At 32.0% G+C, this 12,810-nt stretch overlaps 3 protein-coding genes across 4 annotated transcripts; all 3 read right to left on the reverse strand.

Moving 5' to 3' along the window:
* Positions 1-380: 380 nt before the first annotated feature.
* Positions 381-2,333, reverse strand: LOC130629625 (uncharacterized protein K02A2.6-like). The gene is made up of 2 exons (XM_057442898.1): positions 2,055-2,333; positions 381-1,661 (listed from the first exon to the last, which is right to left on the reverse strand). The coding sequence occupies exons 1-2, from the start codon at positions 2,331-2,333 to the stop codon at positions 381-383; spliced, it is 1,560 nt and encodes a 519-aa protein (XP_057298881.1).
* A 3,660-nt stretch (positions 2,334-5,993) lies between these two features.
* LOC130649204 (E3 ubiquitin-protein ligase MIB2-like) lies at positions 5,994-8,974 on the reverse strand. Of its 2 annotated transcripts, none has more exons than XM_057455460.1 (4): positions 8,796-8,974; positions 8,662-8,710; positions 8,370-8,422; positions 5,994-6,610 (listed from the first exon to the last, which is right to left on the reverse strand). In XM_057455460.1, the coding sequence occupies exons 1-4, from the start codon at positions 8,971-8,973 to the stop codon at positions 6,144-6,146; spliced, it is 747 nt and encodes a 248-aa protein (XP_057311443.1). In that variant the 5' UTR covers position 8,974; the 3' UTR covers positions 5,994-6,143. The 2 variants fall into 2 exon arrangements, with proteins under 2 accessions (XP_057311443.1, XP_057311437.1); XM_057455454.1 differs by having other exon boundaries at positions 5,995-6,610; positions 8,787-8,974.
* A 735-nt stretch (positions 8,975-9,709) lies between these two features.
* LOC130649195 (E3 ubiquitin-protein ligase TRIM56-like) lies at positions 9,710-12,036 on the reverse strand. The gene is made up of 2 exons (XM_057455443.1): positions 10,916-12,036; positions 9,710-10,490 (listed from the first exon to the last, which is right to left on the reverse strand). The coding sequence occupies exons 1-2, from the start codon at positions 11,170-11,172 to the stop codon at positions 9,716-9,718; spliced, it is 1,032 nt and encodes a 343-aa protein (XP_057311426.1). The 5' UTR covers positions 11,173-12,036; the 3' UTR covers positions 9,710-9,715.
* Between the last annotated feature and the right edge of the window lie 774 nt (positions 12,037-12,810).

Consider the following 12,810-nt stretch of genomic DNA (forward strand, 5'->3'; position numbering starts at 1 on the left):
AAGTACACCTCCTATACCAAAACCTGATGCATCGGTAACTAATTCCGTGTTAAGATTCGGGTCGTAAAATGAGATTACTTTATCGCTTACTAGACAGTCCTTCAACTCGTCATATGCTTTTGTTGCTCAGCTCCCTATATGAATTTCGTACCTTTCTTTAATAATAATCTTAGCGGTACAGTTTTGTTTGAAAAATTGTCAATAAATCTTGACAAATAAGTACTTAATCCAAGAAAACTTCTTAGTTCAGTAACACAAGTTGGGTGCGATGCTTCTACCAAACTTTGAATTTTCTCTAGGTTTGGCTTGACTCCTTCCGAAGAAATAACAACTCCGAAAAATGAGATTGACTCTTTCATAAAAACACATTTTCGTTTGTTTTAACGCAGTCCTAGCTCTTTTATTTTTGTAAATAAATCTTTTAAAGTTTCTAAATGTTCGGCATAATTTTTGTTGTAAACAATAGTATCGTCCGAAATGCACTTCACATTACGTAATTTACCAATGGTTTGATCCAATGATCTTTGAAATACTTCAAAAGCATTGTTTAATCCATAGCACAATCTTTTAAATCTTTTAATGCCGAAAGACGTGTGAAAATTTGTCAGTTTTCTCGATTCTTCCTCAAGCATTATTTGTGTGTGTGCTTCTTTCATATCTATTTTACTAAAAATTTTACTCCCATGCATGCCATCAAGTATAGATTCGAGGGTCGGTATTGGATGCGTTTCTCTTTGTATCGCAGTGTTGATGCTGCGAGCATCTAAGCATAGTCGTACTGAGTTGTATGATTTGGGTGTGGCTACTAAATTTGAAACCCATTCTTGCGGTCTTTCCACAGACTCGATAATTCCAGCTTCCTCTAAACGTATAATTTCACTGTCTATTTGTTTTTGAAGATGTATATGATAGCTCCTCATTCTTTGATAAATCGGCTGAACATCCGGTTTGACATGTAGTTTGCATTCGTAATCTTTCATCGTTCCGGTACCATGAAAACATTCATTAAAGTCGTTTATCAAAGTTTTTATTTCTTGCGGTATATTCGGTACAACGTTTTGATTTTCGGTATGATGATTTCGAATTTTCTCATTGGTTGAAATTTCATTAGCGATTGTTACTAGTTTCAATTGTTTTGCGGTGTCGATACCCAATAGATTTCCAGCTTTTTGTTTGTCAATTACGCAAATCACGCTTGAGCACATTTGTTTCTTTGTTTCAAAAAGGGCGTTGAATTTACCAACAACTTTCACAGGCTGTGAAGCATAAGGATAAAGTTTTGTTTTTGAACTTTTCAAAACAACGTTTAAATTTTTAGATTCTAATTTGCTAAATGTTTCTCGATCTATGACACTTGTTGTACACCCAGTGTCTATCATTAATTTAATTGGTACATTTTCAACTAAAATCTTGGCGCAATTTGTAACAGAATTTAAAACTTTGTTGTTCTCGACAGAGAATAAAGAATGTTCATTCTCACTCTCTTCCTCAGATATAGAACTGTTACTCGCATTTTCTTGTACTTGGTTGCCACGTTTTCTCGTTCGGTCGCAATTAAAATCTCTATGGTGTCGTTGATAATTTTGGCCATGCTTCGATGATAAACAAACTGCCGATAAATGATTTTTCTTTCCACATTCGTAACATATTTTACCGATTGCCTTGCAACATTATAAGTGTCCAGGAAAGAATTTTTCTCCACAGTTTTGACAATTGTTCTGCTGTTTGTTTTTGTGACGATTATTAAATTTACCTCGTACACGATTTAATTCTTCGATCGACTCATCGTTGGGGTTTTTCATTTCGTTTGCCTGGGATAACGATATTTTCCATTTCTGGCTACTTTTAATAAAATCTCCTGGGTTAATGTGTCTTCACGTAAAAGTTTCTTTTGTAGCGAGCTCGATGTACAAGTATGTATGAAATGGTCCTTGATTTCTGTATTTAAATCAGCATATTCGCATGACTCACCTAATCGTTTCAATCTTGTAACATAAATAACTGAACTTTCGCCATCCTTCGGTTTTGTTTGTTTGAATACATAACGTTAATACCTGATGTTTATTTTTCGGTTTAAAATATGTGTCGAGTTTCTGAATGACGTCTGCATATGTGTCCGTATCTGCTTTTAACGTGCGATAAACCTCTCGTAAATCTCGACCACCGCAGTGTAAAATTAAAGCCTTTTTCTGTGCTTCTTGAGTATTACCACTGGCAGTTAATAATAACTCCAGATCATCCTTCCATACAATCCATTTCTTATCCAAATTCACTGAAGTTTCTTCAATTATAAAGGGTTCAACACAAGGAATATTACTAAGAGCTTTTGCCATATTTTTATCCCTCGTCGCCACTTATTATGGAGCTTCACACAGAGAATACAAGTAATGTCCTTCGTATTATATGCTCAAAATAAAACTAACTCTAGATACAAAAATACAGGTTTATATACAAACACGTGACAAACAGTATAAAACACAGACTCACGAAACACAATACTAAACATAGAACATAACATTTGCGACTTTTCGTATTGATACAGGATAAGTGTCACTTAAGGTCAACAAAATCGTCTCCAGTTTCTATATATTTTAGCCGTGAAATTGATAAAACGAGACACTTCAAAGTGACTAGTGTCATGTATTTGTGATATTTCGCATTGATAAAGGATAATTGTCATTTACTGTCGACAACCTCGTCTCAGGTTCTAACTACTTTAGCCGTAAATTTGATAAACGAGGTAGTTCAAAGCGACGAGTGTCATGTATTTACAATTTTTCGTATTGATACAGAATAACTTTACTTTAGGGTCAACAACCTTGTCTCAGGTTCTATATACTTTATTCGTAAAATTGATAAACGACGCATTTAAAAGAGACAAGTATCATATATTTGTGATTTTTCGTATTGATACAAGATAATTGTCATTTAGTGTCGATAACCTCCTCTCAGGTTTTATATATTTTAGCCGTAAAATTGATAAAGGAGGCATTTAATAGTGAAAAGTCTCATGTATTTGCGATTTTTCATGTTGATACAAGAAAATTATCATTTGGGTACGACAACCTCGTCTCAGATTCTATATATTTTAGTCGTAAAATTGATAAACGAGGTTTTTCAAAGTGACGACTGTTATATATTTGCGATTTTTCGTATTGATACAGGATATGTGCCATTTAGGGTCAACAACCTCGTCTCCAGGCTCTATATATTTTGGCCGTGAAATTAATGAAACGAGGCATTTGAAAGTGACGAGTTTCATGTATTTGCGATTTTAGTATTGATACAAGATAGTTGTACTTTAAGGTCAACAATATCTCAGGTTCTATATATGTCAGCCGTATAATTGATAAGCCAGGCATTTATAAGAGACGAGTGTTATTTATTGGCGATTTTTCGTATTGATACACGCTAATTGTACCTTAGTGACGACAACTTCGTCTCAGGTTCTGTATATTATTGCCGTAAAATTGATAAACGAGGCATTTCAAAGAGACTTGTGTCTCAGATATTTGCGATATTTTGTATTGATATAGGATGATTGTATTTTAGGGTCAACAACCTCGTTTCAAGTTTTTATATATTAGCCGTAAATTTAATATACGAAGCATTTAAAAGAGACGAGTGTCTCATATATATGCGATTTTTGGTACTGAAACAGGATAATTGTACTTTAGGGACAACAACCTCCTCTCAGGTTCTACATATTTTAGCCGTATAATTGATAAACGAGGCATTTAAAAGTGAAAAGTGTCATATATTTGCGATTTTTCATGTTGATACAAGAAAATTGTCATTTGGGTACGACAACCTCGTCTCAGATTCTATATATTTTAGGCGTAAAATTGATAAACGAGGCATTTTAAAATGACGAGTGTCATGTATTCGCGATTTTTCGTTTTGATACACGGTAATTGTACCTTAGTGACGACAACCTCGTCTCAGGTTTTATATATTTTAGCCGTAAATTTGATAAACAAGATATTTCAAAGCGACGAGTGTCATGTATTTGCGATATTTCGTATTGATACAGGATAATTTTACTTTAGGGTCAACAACGTCTCAGGTTCAATATATTTCAGTCGTAAAATTGGTAAACGAGTATTTAAAATTAAAGTTGTCTCATATATTTGCGATTTTTCGTATTGATACAAGATATTTGTAATTTAGGGTCAACAACTTCGTCTCAGGTTCTTATATCTTAGCCGTGGAATTGATAAACGAGGCATTTAGAGAGGACTGTTATATATTTGCGATTTTTCGTATTGATACAAGATAATTGACATTTAGGGACGACAACCTCGTCTCAGGTTCTATATATTTTAACCGTAAAATTAATAAACGAGGCATTTAAAAGAGACGAGTGTCTCATATATTTTTGATTTTTCGTATTGATACAGGATAATTGTCATTTAGAGACGACAACCTCGTCCCAGGTTCTATATATTTTAGCCGTGAAATTAATGAAACGAGGCATTTGAAAGTGACGAGTTTCATGTATTTGCGATTTTAGTATTGATACAAGGTAGTTGTACTTTCAGGTCAACAACATCTCAGGTTCTATATATGTCAGCCGTATAATTGATAAGCCAGGCATTTATAAGAGACGAGTGTTATATATTGGCGATTTTTCGTATTGATACACGCTAATTGTACCTTACTGACGACAACTTCGTCTCAGGTTCTGTATATTATAACCGTAAAATTGATAAACGAGGCATTTTAAAGAGACGTGTGTCTCAGATATTTGCGATATTTTGTATTGATATAGGATAATTATATTTTAGGGTCAACAACCTCGTTTCAAGTTTTTATATTTTAGCCGTAAATTTAATATACGAAGCATTTAAAAGAGACGAGTGTCTCATATATTTGCGATTTTTCGTACTGAAACAGGATAATTGTACTTTAGGGACAACAACCTCCTCTCATGTTCTACATATTTTAGCCGTATAATTGATAAACGAGGCATTTAAAAGTGAAAAGTGTGATGTATTTGCGATTTTTCATGTTGATACAAGAAAATTGTCATTTGGGTACGACAACCTCGTCTCAGATTCTATATATTTTAGCCGTAAATTTGATAAACAAGGTATTACAAAGCGACGAGTGTCATGTATTTGCGATATTTCGTATTGATACAAGATAATTTTACTTTAGGGTCAACAACGTCTCAGGTTCAATATCTTTTAGTCGTAAAATTGGTAAACGAGTATTTAAAATTAAAGATGTCTCATATATTTGCGATTTTTCGTATTGATACAAGATATTTGTAATTTAGTGTCAACAACTTCGTCTCAGGTTTTTATATCTTAGCCGTGGAATTGATAAACGAGGCATTTAGAGAGGACTGTTATATATTTGCGATTTTTCGTATTGATACAAGATAATTGTCATTTAGAGACGACAACCTCGTCCAAGGTTCTATATATTTTAGTCGTAAAATTGACAAACGAGGTATTTAAAAGAGACAAGTGTTATATATTTGCAATTTTTCGTACTGATACAAGATAGTTGTACTTTAGGGTCAACAACGCCTCTCGTTCTATATATTTTAGTCGTAACATTGATAAACGCGGCATTTCAAAGTGACGAGTATCATATATTGCGATTTTTTGTATTGATACAAGATTATTGTTATTTAGGGACGACAACCTCGTCCCAGGTTCTATATATTTTATCTGTGGAATTGATAAACGAAGTAATGCAAAGTGACTAGTGTCATATATTTGGGATATATACATGTCATGAAAATTTGTTTGGTGCTCTTTACGTTCTTGATTAAAGAAAAAGATTTGACGATAAGTCCAGAAAGAGGCAGTGGTGTTTCTTTAAACACATTCTGTTTGAAATGTTTTTTCTAAGGGTTTATTCTAATACAATAAGCAATCCGTTCTTTTTGTCAAACTACTGAGGTGTCTTACTCACCTCTGTTGGTGAAGATGGCACATAAATTTTTTGTATTTGATAAATTATACCATTTTCTTCTTAAGAAGTCATACTTTGAAATTTGTGAACGTATATTTATGAAATAAATAAGAAACCTATTCTACAATAACCTATAGTTCTAATAAAAAAGACGATATATGCTTTTAATAATTTGCTTAGGTAAATTAAAAAAGTATAATTGTTTGAAAATGTTCTTAATTTCTGTAATGTTCTTGTAATAAACGTTTGATAGTGTGATTATAAGTACCATCATAAGCAGTTTTATTCTGCCAGTTTCGTACATTTACATCGATGTGTGGTATAGACAACAACAACTTCACACAATCAGTATGACCATAACGAGATGCAAGATGTAATGGTGTGTCATTGTTATTGTTTACGTTGTTAATGTTTGTTACGTCATGATTAATTAAAACTTTCAAAACATCATGATGACCATCACATGCACTGTAGTGATATGCATTCCATTTATATTCATTCACAGCATTCACATCACTACCAGCATCAATCAAACATTTCACTATTGATGGTTTATTGTACCATGCTGCTTCTATCAACAGTGTTGTTTCATGAACATTTCTCATTTTAACGATACTTGGATGATCAATAAGAATTGATTGAAATGTCTTGACATCACCATTTTTAATGATATTTTTGAGTTCTAAACACAAATTATGTGGTAATAATTAGGAACAAAAATGACAACACATTTCTGACCGGTGAAATAGATTTTCACTAACTGAAATAGGGCCGAAGTCTACAGACGGCACCCTAGAAAATTTAACTAGGAATCTCGATTAAGTTTTAGGAACATTTACATAATTGTCTAAAAATTAAAACTTTAAGAACATGTACGTCTACGTGTAAAAATTTAAAGTGCGTGTTTGATATTATGTTACATTATTGGTATAAATTCCCTGGAGACGAAGTTGCAGCGGGTCTACGCGGTTGACTGGGATCACGTGACATCTAGTGCGCGTTACAAATTTTAAACTACGAGTTTATCATATCTCGTGCGAGTTACAAATTTTAAAGTGCGAGTTACAAATTTTAAACTACGAGTTTATCATATCTCGTGCGAGTTACAAATTTTAAAGTGCGAGTTACAAATTTTAAACCGCGAGTTTAACATATCTTAGTGTGAGTTACAAATTTTAAACTAAAAAAGGAAAACAGAAAAATAAAAATCACATAAATAAAACGAACTTTTTTTATGATATCTAAAAAACTTCAAAAGTTTCCATCACGTTAAAAATTATAATCTTATTGTAAATAAAAAGAACATCCACATGCTTGTTCAAGCTACTTTCTTTTAAAAGAAGTACAGGAGATCTTAATTTGTCAAAATATTAGATCTTAAGTTTCTACTTGTGACGTAGATAGAGGTTATGTAGGGGACAATTATTAAAGAAAAAATGTTCTGGGTGAAAGTTATTGAGAGCCAAGAGAATTTACATTCTGTATTGTTGTTACTTTACGACGAAAATGAGGTTGTTCTTAGTTTTAGAAACAACGTTCTTAACCTAAAGTTGTTCTTTTGTTATTCGAATTTGCCAGAAAAGAAAGGCTCCTGTTCTTATAAAAATATTATTTAGTCGAAATTAGCAATTGTACGGGAGGGAAGGGATGGATTGTTCAGTGAGAAATTATCATTAGTAGGAGTTATCTAGGGGGGAGTTTTATGTAGATTCTCTAATAGTTTTTAATTATTTTTTTTTACTTTTTAAAGTGATGAGTCACATAACAGTGATACGGTGATTTTTTAAGAATCAAAATGGAAGTAGGAAAACTGATTTTGATTGGATCAGCGAGTATGAATATTTAGCAGACTGTGTGGGAAGAAGTGGAAGAAGAACATGAATGGTGAGAATTGGAGTAATAGTACTACAGTAAACTACAAGTGGTTAAAAATGGGATTGAAAGTACTGTTAATCATCAAAAACTACATATAGGGACGAATAAATTAAGTCTAATTTCTGCGTACCGCAAGAGAACAAATCCCAGTCTTGTCGCCTAAAATTTCTCTTAAAATATTGGTTTATCTTAAAATAATTTAAAATAATAATAAACTTTGGTGGGAAAGTTTTTTCCAAAGCCTAGCGTACAGAAATCAACAGTACTATGCACAGTACACAGCAACAAGAAAAACTTTCAAAGTTGATGAGTGTTAAGAATTGATAGTATTGGAATAATACTTGTGCAAGTAGTCACGTTATTACGGCCAAACGGAAGTTTAACTGTGTTCTTAGCAGAAACTTGAGAGAAACAAGGCCTCTATGATTTAACCCTGAAACTTAACAGGTTGAGTATTTCATTGTGCTTTGCTGCAATGTTTAAAATTTTTTTAACAATACCACATGTAATCTGGATCGAGAAAAATAATGTTATGGGCTAGCTCCACCACATAAAAAGCTTCATACCTTCAAAAGAGTAACTCTTCTTAGCAAGCTGGAAACCTTTTGGCTTTACATCACTAAATAAAAACACTGTTCAATTATAGTGCTGCTATTTTTTAATCTTTATCAATCTGTATAAACATTTAATAAACAGGCTGTAGAAATATTGTAATTGTATATGACAAATATTGAAGCAGTTGTAATGATATTTCAATCATTTAAAATAGTTCAATAACAACAAATTCTGATTCTGATCAATATGGTGATGTGTAGAGACGATGACAAGTAACACATAGAGGATTTAAAATATACCTACTTCTGTTGTTGTTTTCCAGAAGAAGGATTTACAATTGGTTTCTCGTACTCTATAAAATACAATAACAATTTTTTAAAATTCGCACAATTTATGTTAAAACTTTAATCAATAAAATGAAAACTCACTTTTCAGACTTTCAACTAAGTTCATTAGATCAGTTGTTAATTGGGAATAGTTGGGTTGGGTTTCAACTTCATCAATCAAGTTTCTATAAACAGAACATGCATTGAGATCTACACCAACAGTGGTGACGTCATCTATTGAAATATTTATTTCGCCCAATGGATTTGACAAAATATCTGCTTTGTTCATTTGATGAAGATGTGAATTGAATGTTGGGATAGTTCTTGGAAACGAGGATAGCCTGCGAAGTTGTCGTTCAATTTCCAACTTTTCAGTAACTAACTCAAAACTTGGAGAAAAGAATACGGAAGGAGAAACAACTCTTTAAATTCTATTGAAACACTGCGTGAGGTTCTAGCAGGTGTCTGTATAGAAACTTAATTTGAAATTTTGGCGGTTGTGTGACTAAATTATTCGTGAATAACAATTCGCAACTATGATTGGTTATAAAAACAATTAGATAATTTGATGATGAATTTGATAATATTATCAAAACAAGAAGCCATATTGAAATCGGTAAAATTTCTTTTGTTTTTATGTTAACATAATTAGCGAGGAAGCACTTGCTCGACATTTTTGTAAACAAAAAGAAAAAGTTTATATCTCGTTTTAAAACGACGTTCTGTTATAAGAAGTTATTTCTTTAGTTAGAATAAACATTAATCCAGCACACATTTTGTCGGCACTCGTCCGGCGCATATCTATCTATATTGTTTTTCATGATCAAAGTGGTATACTCAAGCCTGCAAAAATAGGTTAATATCATGGTTAAACGCTTATTTCCAAACGTATTGTTGAAGTTTTTAACAGCAATGTTTACCGACTTATATTAGGCACACTTTCCACACAATAATCACGTGCCTTCAGCGTGTTACAGTCAGATTTCAATAGAAAAAAGTTAGCCCCTATTAAAGGAGAATATGGAATTTGATCATTTTTTTGCGAAAAAGACTCGGTCGAGCACCTCACGCACTGATTCTTTTGAAATTAAAAACAATAGAAAATTCAATACATTTAAAGCGTACAGAAATGAAGTTGTTTCTCCTTGCGTATTCTTTCCTCCAAGCTCAAAATGAGATTTTAAATTAAAAGCTTGAACGTAATCTGTAAATTCTTGTACTTTCTTATTGTCGACAAAACCATCACAAGTCAATTTTGCTTTAAATTCTTCAGATTTCTCATCGAATATCCGCAGTAGATCTTCTTCTTCTTTATTTAACATTTTGAGATATTCTTCTAGTCGTTTTAACTTTCTTTCTTTTAATTTTTGAACAAATACTTCTCTTTCTTTCTCTAAATTTGTTAGAGCGTCACTGTATTTTCTTGTTAACTTTTCCAACACCACTTTTGTTTCATTGAATGAAGTGATAAACGATTGAAACCACTTTTTGGCTTCAAGGCCAAAATCATCAATCGTTTTTATTCTGTGATTCTTATGTTGTCTGTGTGTGCAATAAACACATGTTAACAAATTTTCACAATCAATACAGACAAATTTTGCAAGTGAGTCATGTTGCTTACACAATGGTTGGAGTTCTTGCAATTTTTGATTGAAAATGACATTGATATATGATTTGTTGGAACAAGAATGAATATTTTGACATTTTTCACAGATCTTTACACTGCATGTTGCACAGGAATAGTTGATTATCTGGTTACATTCTTTACTTTGCTGACATAAAGATTTAACATTTTTACCAGGTGAACTATGGATAAAGTAAAATTAATTATTTTATTGAAAACACTCTATATAACCAAATTATATATCCTCATATTCCATTATAGTGAGTTTCCTAACATATGCTATACACTTTTTATGACGACCATGAGTTGCTGTTTTTCTTACTTTGTTCTTATATTTTGAATACCTGTTATTTACGTTAAATTATAAATATTTGGTATAAAATTTCTGCTTTAAAATACCATTTTCCTATGTTTGTTATTTTTTTATGAAGTACTTTCAGCTTTGTAATTTTTTTTCTTTGTTCACATCCAAATAAACTGAAATGTTAGAAACTAAAAAAATTTTCATAAAATTATGTCTGTGTTATTTCCATGCGCGTTACACACAATTACTGAGAAAAGTACAAAATGAGCGTCTTTCAGTATTATGTGCATACAATTAACTTACACTTTGTCCAAAATGCCAGTTAATGTAAACACTTTCACTAACGAGGATGTTGTTTGTTCGTGAGTAATTGTTGTCTTTTTAGTACATCTTACTGGACAAGACAGTTCAGCACTCCCATCTTCCATAAACACTAAAATACCATCTAGACAATCTTGACAATAAGTGTGTCCGCAGTTTAATTGTTTAGGCTGATGATAGGTGTCTAAACAAATCTTGCATTCCAACATTGCAGCAAGCTCAACTTTTGATAAAGCCATTTTATTACAGAAACTTGAAAATATTTTAAGTATCTTTTTTTATTAATGTTGAGTGAGATTGTTCAGTATATAGTCGTAAGATATTACCCTTTACGTAAAATCTGTCTTGGAATTATTTTTAAAATTATTTAACAGAAATTTTTTTTTCACAATACCCAATCAACTTACCACAAATGACACACGCTATAAATATTTAATAAAACAGTGGATGGATAATCTATTTTGTTGCCATAGCTCGTATTTGCTTTTAGAAACTCTCCATCGTAGAAGCTTTAAGTCACTCCGTTATTCAATGTCTTTTAAAAGCTTATAGTTATCATATAATTTTAAGTAAAATCACGGTAATATGTTATTCGCTATATTTGTATTCTTGATTTTCATATCATTGGAAATTTTGGAATTTACATTTTGTAATTACGCCGATTTGATTTTAAATTTAATTAAAAATCAGAAATCAGAATTTTGATACAAATTCATTTTCTAATACTTTTTTTTATTTTGAAATTCAAAATTCGTAAATATCAAATATTTAAAGAAAAGAAAAAATTGAAAACCAAAAAAAAAACAGAAATTAAAAATCATTTTTTCCCCACTTTTTGCATACTTCCATATAGTTTTTCATCAGCAGCATTCCATGAGGAGCTGAGATTTGTGCCCAATATTTTAAAGAATTCCTGGCACTGCCAGGTAGACATATTGTTTTTGTTACCAGTATCGTCCCAATTGACTTTTGTTTGACAGACGTCAATGTTAGATTTCTTCTGTTGGTCCAGAACATTTGTTGATACTCTTCGACAGTCCATTATACAACACATCATTTTCACGGCCAAAGTATATAGAAACTGAGACGATGTTGTTGACCCCAAAGTACAATTATCTTGTATCAATATTAAATCGCAAATACATGACACTGGTCACTTTGAAATGCCTCGTTTATCAATTCTACGGCAGAAATATATAGAATCGGAGATGTTGTTGACCCTAAAGTACAATTATCTTGTATCAATAAGAAAACTTGCAAGTATATGACACTCGTCACTTTGAAATGCCTCGTTTATCAATTTTACGGCTAAAATTTATAGAACCTGAGACAAGGTTGTCGTCCTCAAATGACAATTATCTTGTATCAATAGGAAAAATCGCAAATATATGAGAAAGTCGACTGTTTTAAATGCTTCGCATATCAACTTTACTGCTAGAATAGAGGAACCTGAAACGAGGTTCTTAACCCTAAAGTCCAATTATCCAGTATCAATACGAAAAATAACAAATATATGAGACACCCGTCATTTTTAAATGCTTCGTTGATCAATTTTACTGCTAAAATACATGGAACCTGAGACGAAGTTCTCGTCCCTAAATGACTATTATCTTGTATCAATACGAATAATCGCCAATATATAACACTCGTCTCTTTTAAATGCCTCGTTTATCAATTCTACGGCTAAAATATATAGAACTTGAGCTGTTGTTGACTCTAAAGTACAAATATCTTGTATCAATACTAAAATCGGAATTATATGAGGCATTCGTCTCTTTTAAATGCTTTACGGCTAAAATATAAGAACCTGAAACGAGGTTGTTGACCCTAAACCACAATTATCCTCTATGAATACGAAAAATCGGAATTATATGAGA

Source organism: Hydractinia symbiolongicarpus, chromosome 1 (genome assembly GCF_029227915.1).
Source record: "Hydractinia symbiolongicarpus strain clone_291-10 chromosome 1, HSymV2.1, whole genome shotgun sequence".
Classification (NCBI taxonomy): Eukaryota; Metazoa; Cnidaria; class Hydrozoa; order Anthoathecata; family Hydractiniidae; genus Hydractinia; species Hydractinia symbiolongicarpus.

Bases quoted from the DNA above. Each gene is read 5' to 3' on its own strand.
- LOC130629625 (XM_057442898.1), bottom strand. From the start codon at position 2,333: ATGGCAAAAGCTCTTAGTAATATTCCTTGTGTTGAACCCTTTATAATT. The intron at 1,662-2,054 runs GTATTAACGTTA...TAATGTTGCAAG, and splicing joins AACCGAAAAATAAACATCAG to GCAATCGGTAAAATATGTTA.
- LOC130649204 (XM_057455454.1), bottom strand. From the start codon at position 8,973: ATGAACAAAGCAGATATTTTGTCAAATCCATTGGGCGAAATAAATATT. The intron at 8,423-8,661 runs GTAGGTATATTT...GTTTTTATTTAG, and splicing joins TCTGGAAAACAACAACAGAA to TGATGTAAAGCCAAAAGGTT. The intron at 6,611-8,369 runs GTATGAAGCTTT...ATTTGTGTTTAG, and splicing joins GAAGAGTTACTCTTTTGAAG to AACTCAAAAATATCATTAAA.
- LOC130649195 (XM_057455443.1), bottom strand. From the start codon at position 11,172: ATGGCTTTATCAAAAGTTGAGCTTGCTGCAATGTTGGAATGCAAGATT. The intron at 10,491-10,915 runs GTAAGTTAATTG...CTTTATCCATAG, and splicing joins ACTGGCATTTTGGACAAAGT to TTCACCTGGTAAAAATGTTA.